Here is an 8366-nt window from a genome sequence, read left to right as displayed (position 1 = left end):
GATCGTAGCGTGTGGCAACAAAGTATTCCTTACCGACTTTAGAGAGCTCTACCTCAATATCCACATCATGGGAGTCAACATTGGTGCTGCCCAAGAATGTCATGATTCCCACATGTGTGTGTAATATTTTATGTTGTACTTACTGCTCTTTGTGCCACTTTCCCATACCTTTTCTTGGCATCATGCATATGCTCTCCATTTGATGTCGCCCAATCGGAGTGTTGTGCACGTGTCCTCATCTGGTTGCACCGTGTAGATGGGGATCGACATCATTGTGCATCGGATTTTTGTTTTGCCTCTGTGGTCACGACCGGTTAGTTGCTCCGTCCATTCTTTCTCTATAGGGTCTAAGTCTGAATCTTTTGACAGGCTTGGGTAGCATTTCCATGCTTAGTGTTTCAAACACTGAATGTGCCGAAGCTTAATTTTTTGGCTCTTTAGTATGGACCTATCCATCGTATTTTGAGCTCACTCGGGTGTTATTCGAGCTTTGAACCACATACTCCATTGGAACTATTGCTTGGAACCACATACTCCATCGTATTTTGAGGCTTGGAACCACATACTCCATGCTTCTAAGCCATAGACCAATGAAAATGAGGTGAATCCAGTGCTTACCTTGTATGTTGTTCGAAACGCCCAGAGTGCGAAGTGTAGCTTCTCATCCCAATCAGTTCTATTCTGATTTACTATTTTTACGAGGATCCACTTCAATACTTGATTTGTGGACTCTGCTTGACCGTTTACCTATAGATAATAAACAGTTGACTTTTTGTGGAGGATCATGTGCTACTGGAGTTAGCTTCTCAATCACCTCGTTGATGAAGTGTCCTCCTTGGTCACTGACCAGCTCCACTGGGCATCCAAACCTCTTTATGATGTTTTCATACATGAAATTGGCACTGCTGCAATTGAATTGTCTTTGAGGATATAAGAATATGGCACAGCGGAAAGAGATAGCAAGACAAAGCATAATAGACAATGCAATAGATACACAATGGAGAGAATTTAAAATTTTGATTATACCAAGGAGGTACAAGTGATGGTGTTGTCCACCCGTGCGCTCTCAAGTAGAGATTAGATGGCGATCTAGACAAGACTCTGGATGGAGTATGTATGAGGTGTAGAAGGGGGTGGATACTCACAAGCCTTGGATGCCTTAGCTCATGGCAACCATGTCCATATATAGTATTGTAGGCGGTGTGGTAGACGCGTATACCACGAGGACGGTTACACTACATAGGCACAGTCACCGCCCGTGCATCAAGAACGCGGCCCAGTGACCACCGACCACTGCCCACTAATGATGGACCTAGTATCTGAGGAAATATTCCTCGTATCGTTGCCTCGGGGGTGGGGCGATGAAGCCTCCATCCAATATTGCTCCATGTATCTACTTCCCCTTTAACGTTAACCCTTCAACGTCAATGTTGCTGCTGCCAATGTTGGTTTGAGTTTTTTGTTAAGACCATGCAGGAGCCAGTCCGCAAGAATTGCTTCAAATGGTCTATCAACTACTAGAGAGAGTAATCTTCTTCTGTAGAGCAGCTTTTGTTTCAAGCTTCGCAGCTTATCCTACAATTCAAAGTTAGTTTTGACAGCTCTGAATCTTTTGAGGAAGGCTTCTTTGATGAGTGCATGGAAAGTGCGAAAGTAGTCCAAATCATACTAGGATACCCATTCAGTGGGTATGTCCCCGAATGTGGCATGGAACTGACCCCACTTCCTTTCAACACGAACATTAGCACGAGTGTGACTTACCTTCCAAACAGCCTCGAACTTCATGACGTGGGTGTCGGGGTTTTCAAACTTCTTACCCTTGTATGTTGGATACTCTTTGCCTCCTTGATAAGCCATTTGAATGCTAATGGATTGCGAGGAGGTGTGGAGCGCTTTTTGCCAAGCCAAGCAGAACACATTGATGGTGCAGTTGATTCCGCACAGGCTAGGTGATGAGCTGTCTTGATATTGATTCTACAAGAAGTTTCTCTCCCCTTTTGAAGTGTTGCGCTAGAATGTCGCCTTCATGAGAGAATGGTGAGATGGAAAGCAACAGGATCGCCAAAGTGTCAGTTAGTCAGATCGACAGACAAGACAGTGCCACTTGTCAGAGGTAATTCTATCAATGCCTAAGCCCAATAAATTCGAAACTCACTAGCTATCAGCTCAAATAGAATGCGCACACAAAACCACAATGCTCGCTCACTCTCTCTCTCTCTCTCTCTCTCTCTCTCTCTTTACTCACTCAAACAGTACACAATGAAATAATGCTCAAGGACTTGTACTACTAACAGACTTGTACAATGCTCTATGCTCCAAATTAACTCTCTTTGCCTATCAATCCCTTCTATCTCTCTATATATCTACCTTTTAACTACTAACTACCTCCCTCTTTGCTATCTTAGAAGGTCCTTCTTCTTATCCCTTCCAACCGTTGCCTACTATTATAAGATTCATTCTGTTAATAGACTGTTATAACAAAGTACATATTATTACAATGGACGCACATGTGCGCTACCACCTGTGTTGTCTCATTGTTGGTGTACCGACTTTTTTCTATCGACCTATGTCTTCCGACCAATTCTTCAGGTCCCACCAATCAACTCCTATTGAACGCTCAATGATGTCAATTTATCCACTGTGCAACATTTGTATACAACACAAACTTAAGACCTCACAACTCTTAACTTTCTCAATATTCAGAGTGGGTGCAATGCAAGTCTTCCAAGATTACCATATGCCTACAAACACCCTCATCAACCCTCTATTTAGCCCTTCTTACGCTCTTGAACTTTCATATGAAAAGTTGTGGAGTAGATTGTACTTATATCAACCTCTTTGTCAATGTGAATCTTTTATTAATTCCTTTCATCTCCATCCGCATTTATTAAGTGGTTAGTACCAAAGGTGACCCTTCAAGAATCTCTTCTCTTGTACATCCATGTGCTTTGACATGTCTACATGTAACTAAGACCATATTAGAAATTTGAAAAAATTCGATTACTTTGAAAATTTTCTTGTCAATCTAGTTTTTGGTGTATCTTGAGTATACCAATACTAAAGTTGTCAAAGAATTTGGGTTTAGAACTTACTTTTCAAGAGCTTTCCAATGATATGTCACATGAAGAGGTTTTGACAAATCTTAAGAGAGTTTATCATGTCCCCATTTTTTAATCTTGCAAAATGAAAATTGGGATTTTCTCAAACTCCCTAATATGGTCTTAGTTACTCTTAAATTTACTACCCGGTCTTAGTTACTCTTAAATTTACTACCCTAGACAGCCACCACAATTGTCCTCACAATGCAAGCTTAACTAGAGTAAAGTCCATAATTATCAACTTCCAAAGGGCTAACCTTGCAAACCTTATTTCCATGTGTGTAAGACGTTTAAGAATACTAGGCTTTATTCATCCTTGATGAAACCTGATTTGATTGGTCAGTGTTCCTCTGATGAAACCTTCGGTCCCTTGAGCTGTTATTTGATTGATATGTGTTCCTTTGATGGACAAAGTAGTTCTGCAAATGTCACGAATAACTTTTCTTTCCCATTTACAAAGCAACTTGCATAGTCAGACACATCTTTCATTCAAGGTGGTCAATGCCTCTGCAGTGGCATCCATCTAGAGGCTTCCTAAATCAAATTCAGCTTTAAAACTAACAATGGCTCTAAATGCATCCATGGTTACTACATACTACATGTTCTACTAATGAACGTGTTTAGTAGCTATTCTACAAGTTTTATGGTACTATAATCCCCAAAAAGTGGTAAAGAAAATGCTACAAATGGGGATATTTTGCATACCCAACTGCAGTGATAAAAAGAGAATTTATTTCCTGCCGCTTCTAAAATATTCTTAGCCCTGTGCTCACTGACAGCAAGGCTGGGATGCATAGAAATAGAGAACAAGATTAGACTGCAAACCCCAGGCTCTGAAATAGCTCTTCACATGGTGATGTATATATGACATGAACTTGCAGAAGAAGGGATCAGTCATTTTAACATATCATCCAAACTAGCATTTCATAGACAGCATCAGTGACAGGTGATATCACCAAGGCCTGTCAATAGTGCTTCCTCGCAAACGCCGTGCAAGTTGCATGTCTTTTGTCACTGCTTACAAGATTGACAACAAAAGGGTACAATAAGACAGTGGAAAAACTCAAATTTAACTTGAGGACTAGCCAGTGTTCATTGAAAACCATATGTTCTTTGAATTCCCTGAATGAAGGAATCTTTCAAGCAATCATTCCATAGTTTCCTAGCCGAACAGGATAAAACATTAGACACACAGACTTTTACAATGCATTCCAAAATACATCCATTGCCAAGTTGCTTGTGATATAGAAAACTTAGTAGACACAGCTCAACAATAATTCTTGAACAACATCCATTAGCTACAAATGGCCCTTTGCCAAGATTTCCCCCCCCCCCCCCCCGCCCCCCCCCCCCAGTCTATGGTCACACCATTGTCCCAATCCACAAGGCTGAGCACACCTTGGACCCTAATAATTACTACACCGTCATGATTAGCCAAACATTGGCCAAGATATACAGATCAGTGCAAGAAACCGAGATCGGTTCTCTAGCACAGAAGCACCAAAGGGCCAACACACTTCTTGAGGACACTCTACACTAGATCATATATTCACATTGACAGTCATCACTAAGGAGGCTAGGTCCCACAAGCAATGAGTTTCCTGTTACTTTGTGGACTATTTGATAGTCTCACGGGCACATCTTTTAGCTTTAAAGACGACTTCAAGAGCTGGCCTTCCCACTGGAGATGACATGGGGAGTCATGACATTGTATGAGTCAGTTACAAGGAGACTCAAAGCACCTGGAGGCATGTCTGCAAAGATCACTAGCATGATTGGGTGAAACAAGGATGCCCTCTTTAGCATATATATAGATACGATCTCTGACTTCATTGACAGACTTGGCCCAAGCTTCTCACTAGTTGACACATTGGTCCCTATCCTGCTATATGCAGATAGCAGAGTGTTGAAACCAGATTCAGTGGAGGGGCTTCAGTGACACTTGGTGGCAATACAGGTTTTATGTAAGCAGCACGACCTCACAGTGAACCTTGGCAAGTCCAAGGTTATGCTCTTATACCTTCACATATGCAGAGGGTATTATGTAGAGATTGTTACCTCCTGCATATACCTAGAAGTTAATTTCATTGACCTGATCTTCACCAGGAACCCATGTAAACAAACTATGAGGGATTCTTGCTGATTATATCCATCCAACCATGCATTTAGAGATCCCATACTTCTCTATGTGCTCCTCTTGCATCACCACTCGTCAACCTCTTTTAGATGAAGCAACGTGGCAATGTACACATGGCACTTAATGGGGTTCCCAAGAAGGCCCCCAAGCTGTCTCTTCACGTGTAGAGCACCTACACTAACCTAGTGCATCCCTATCTGAGTGTGCACTTGTGACCATTTATACAAATGGGCTAACAATGGCCTGCAAAGTTCACCTAATCTACCCTGTACAGTACCTCAAGAGAAGGCAAGAGGCTGGGATTAAAAACCTCTTATAGCACTGCATAGGCTAGAAGCTGCTCACGCCATACCAGGCGCACAAAATACGTGGTTCCTTGGTAGGAAGTTACTGGCATCAATGGATTGACACAGCAAGAGATGCCAGGTTATCCTAGAATATGACTAGCCACCTATACAGTTAGCCAAAACCAAGTTTAGCCACAGATCATCATCTACTTTTGCCACAGGCAAGGAAACAAATTTACCCCAAATAACATCAAGGATCATTTTCCACGTGCCATCACTGTGTTGCTGAAAGCAAATAAGGCTTTTTCTGCTTGAATAAGTTTGCCATGACATACTCCTGTGTTTGAAAAAACAATGATTTTTTATGGTTCATGAGATGCTTTTAAAGTAACTCCAATTTAAGACATTTAAGCTTTCATAGAGTAACTCAATAAGCAAGATATGATATTTAGAATGCCAAGAGGCACATGCATTGGCTTTGACATAAATGAAGATAACCAAATGGAAGGAAAATCTTACTTATGGTGACACGTTTTGCGTGAATAGCGCATAAATTAGTGTCCTCGAACAGATGCACCAGGTGGTCTTCAGCAGCCTGCATTAACATGGCACTTTCAGCAAACAGGTTCTCACAATAAGGCCTACAAACATCTCTAGGCTGCCTCAAGTAGTAAGTTTTCCTTACCTCCTGCAAAGCCACCAGTGCCTCTGCAGTCCAACGGGTTACTGTGTCTGAAAATTGAGCTGCCACTTCTCTAACCTGTATGAATCAATCACAAAGGCCAAGACATGACTAAATGCAAGCTCCAAATGTGAAGCTATGAAAAATTGCATAGTTTACAGTATAAGGATCTCTTGGTTACCAATCTTGCAAAGGGTAGAGGATGAACTAGAAAGTGGACAGTCTTTTGGTAGTGTCTGATTTCCCTTAAAGCCACCGTGCCAGGCCTGAACCGATGAGGTTTGCGTTGGCGATTAGGCGGGATGTTAGAGGGTGTTGCAGGAGAAGTTGGAGGTGCACTGTTACTACGGCCTAAGCGAAGCCGGCTACTTCCTGCATCCAAAAACAATGCAACTTAGCCTACATAAGTAGAACGCATGCTACACATGGCCTTTCAATTTCCCTTCAACCAAAATTAGTGGTACGTAGATGAGTACACATGTTACACATGACCTTCTGTTTTATTCTTTAAGGCTTCTCCTGAGTTAACTAGAAAGATGGAATGTGCACATGCCAGATTATCTTCAGAATGTATGTGTTCCTGTTCTCCATTTTCCCCTCTCATACATGTGGTTGGCGTTGTACTGTCATGCATCCATAGACTTCTCGATTAACAAATTTATTTATCTTAGGCTTTGATGTTCATACATGTATGTAGATAAGAATAATGTTTTCTTTTTCAAGCGAAACTACCCACTGTGGCCTGGTTCAAACCCTGGCATCTAATATAGTGCTTAATCTCTCAAAAACAAAAATGGGTTTTCCACAGAAACCATGTTAGCTTGTTAATGTCGGTAATGTCGGGGGGGAGCAGGGTTGTGTGTGTGTGTGTGTGTGTGTGTGTGTGTGTGTGTGTGTGTGTGTGTGTGTTTTGTTGTTTTGTGCGGGGGGCAAGCCAAATTCTTCACTGTATGCATGGGAGGTCTAAAAGATAAGCCTCAACTCTGAGCAGACCCAAGAGGGCTAACAAAAACATAGAAAAAACCTGTTGTCTCAGCATTGGAGGACGATGCAACCGCGTTAGACCTGTGGGGTCTTTGCTTGGTTCTGGCCATGGCCTCCCTTGTTTTGCTCGCCTGCTTTGTTGCAGAGACTACGTGGAAGTCATCGAGAGCAAAAGCACAGTCTAGCTTTACAATTGAGCTCTGCTTGTTGGGGTTTTGGGCGGGAAAGGGATAATTATGATTAGGGTCTAATCTCTCTTATTTGGTCTGAACAACAGAATGGGTAATGGGGCAACACTTGGTTTTTTCCCCCCTTTATTTTTCACCCCTTGGGAGAGAGGTGGGCATTGGGCAACCCAGTTGTTAGGGTGTTTGAAGTCCATGCATGAGGTTGCAAGTTTAAACCCCGCTCGCTCGCCGTTTGAAGTGGTGCCTTGTAAAGATGGGGTACATAGTAATTTCTAATTCGCCAAACTTTTTTTTAAAAAGTAAGAATCGAACCCACTTTAGGGAGGAGTAGGGGCGCCACTTTTAGGGAGGAGTAGGGGCGCCACTTTATCCATCGGCTATCGTCCCCACCCCCACGTTTTTTTTTGGGTATTCAGAGGAGGTATTAAACCCCACACCTTATGGTGTAGGAGATGCAAGAACGAGTGTTGAACTCACACTCCCAGCTTCTAAAGCCAAAGCTTTACCACTGGGCTGAGCTACTCCCCTGTCCTTGATTTATCATACTATGTCATGAAATCCCATGTCATGTTCACTTGTCAATTTAAATCGACAATGATGGTTTCATTAATTGCATTTACAGGGCTCATCATTCATGTTACACCTCCATTTCTACGTGAAGAGAAAAACTTATCATGGACATCTTTTTCTACTGTTCTTGTGAAGAAATAACCTCCCTTTGGAAGGGTAACCCAACCTTCAAATTTTAGCACCCTATTTGTATTGATGTTGATGAAAGTGAAACCAAACTTGAGGTTGTTTGAAAAAACGATATGCCAATAGATCACTGATGATTGATGAAGGAAATCCTTCTCCACCTAAAGAGGATAGCTCAATCTGAGAGGATCAAAAGAGCAACTCAAGGAGAAGATGACAAAGGGGTGAGGGTAAAGAGTACCTGCTTTGATACCAATTATTGGAGTGGAGATCAACGTTGCAACACACATATAG

At 42.1% G+C, this 8366-nt stretch overlaps 1 protein-coding gene across 2 annotated transcripts; it reads right to left on the bottom strand.

Moving 5' to 3' along the window:
* Positions 1–3526: 3526 nt before the first annotated feature.
* LOC147639814 (uncharacterized) lies at positions 3527–7502 on the bottom strand. Of its 2 annotated transcripts, XM_086822534.1 has the most exons (6): positions 7229–7502; positions 6386–6576; positions 6208–6282; positions 6042–6117; positions 5762–5859; positions 3527–4112 (listed from the first exon to the last, which is right to left on the bottom strand). In XM_086822534.1, exons 1-5 carry the CDS (start codon positions 7296–7298, stop codon positions 5780–5782), a joined length of 492 nt encoding a protein of 163 aa, XP_086678660.1. In that variant the 5' UTR covers positions 7299–7502; the 3' UTR covers positions 3527–4112; positions 5762–5779. The 2 variants fall into 2 exon arrangements, with proteins under 2 accessions (XP_086678660.1, XP_086678668.1); XM_086822542.1 differs by lacking the exon at positions 5762–5859 and having other exon boundaries at positions 7229–7495.
* Between the last annotated feature and the right edge of the window lie 864 nt (positions 7503–8366).

This window comes from Cibotium barometz, chromosome 3 (genome assembly GCF_041138505.1).
Source record: "Cibotium barometz isolate CiBa-2024 chromosome 3, ASM4113850v1, whole genome shotgun sequence".
In the NCBI taxonomy this organism is placed as follows: Eukaryota; Viridiplantae; Streptophyta; class Polypodiopsida; order Cyatheales; family Cibotiaceae; genus Cibotium; species Cibotium barometz.
This window is presented reverse-complemented; position numbering and strand designations above follow the sequence as displayed.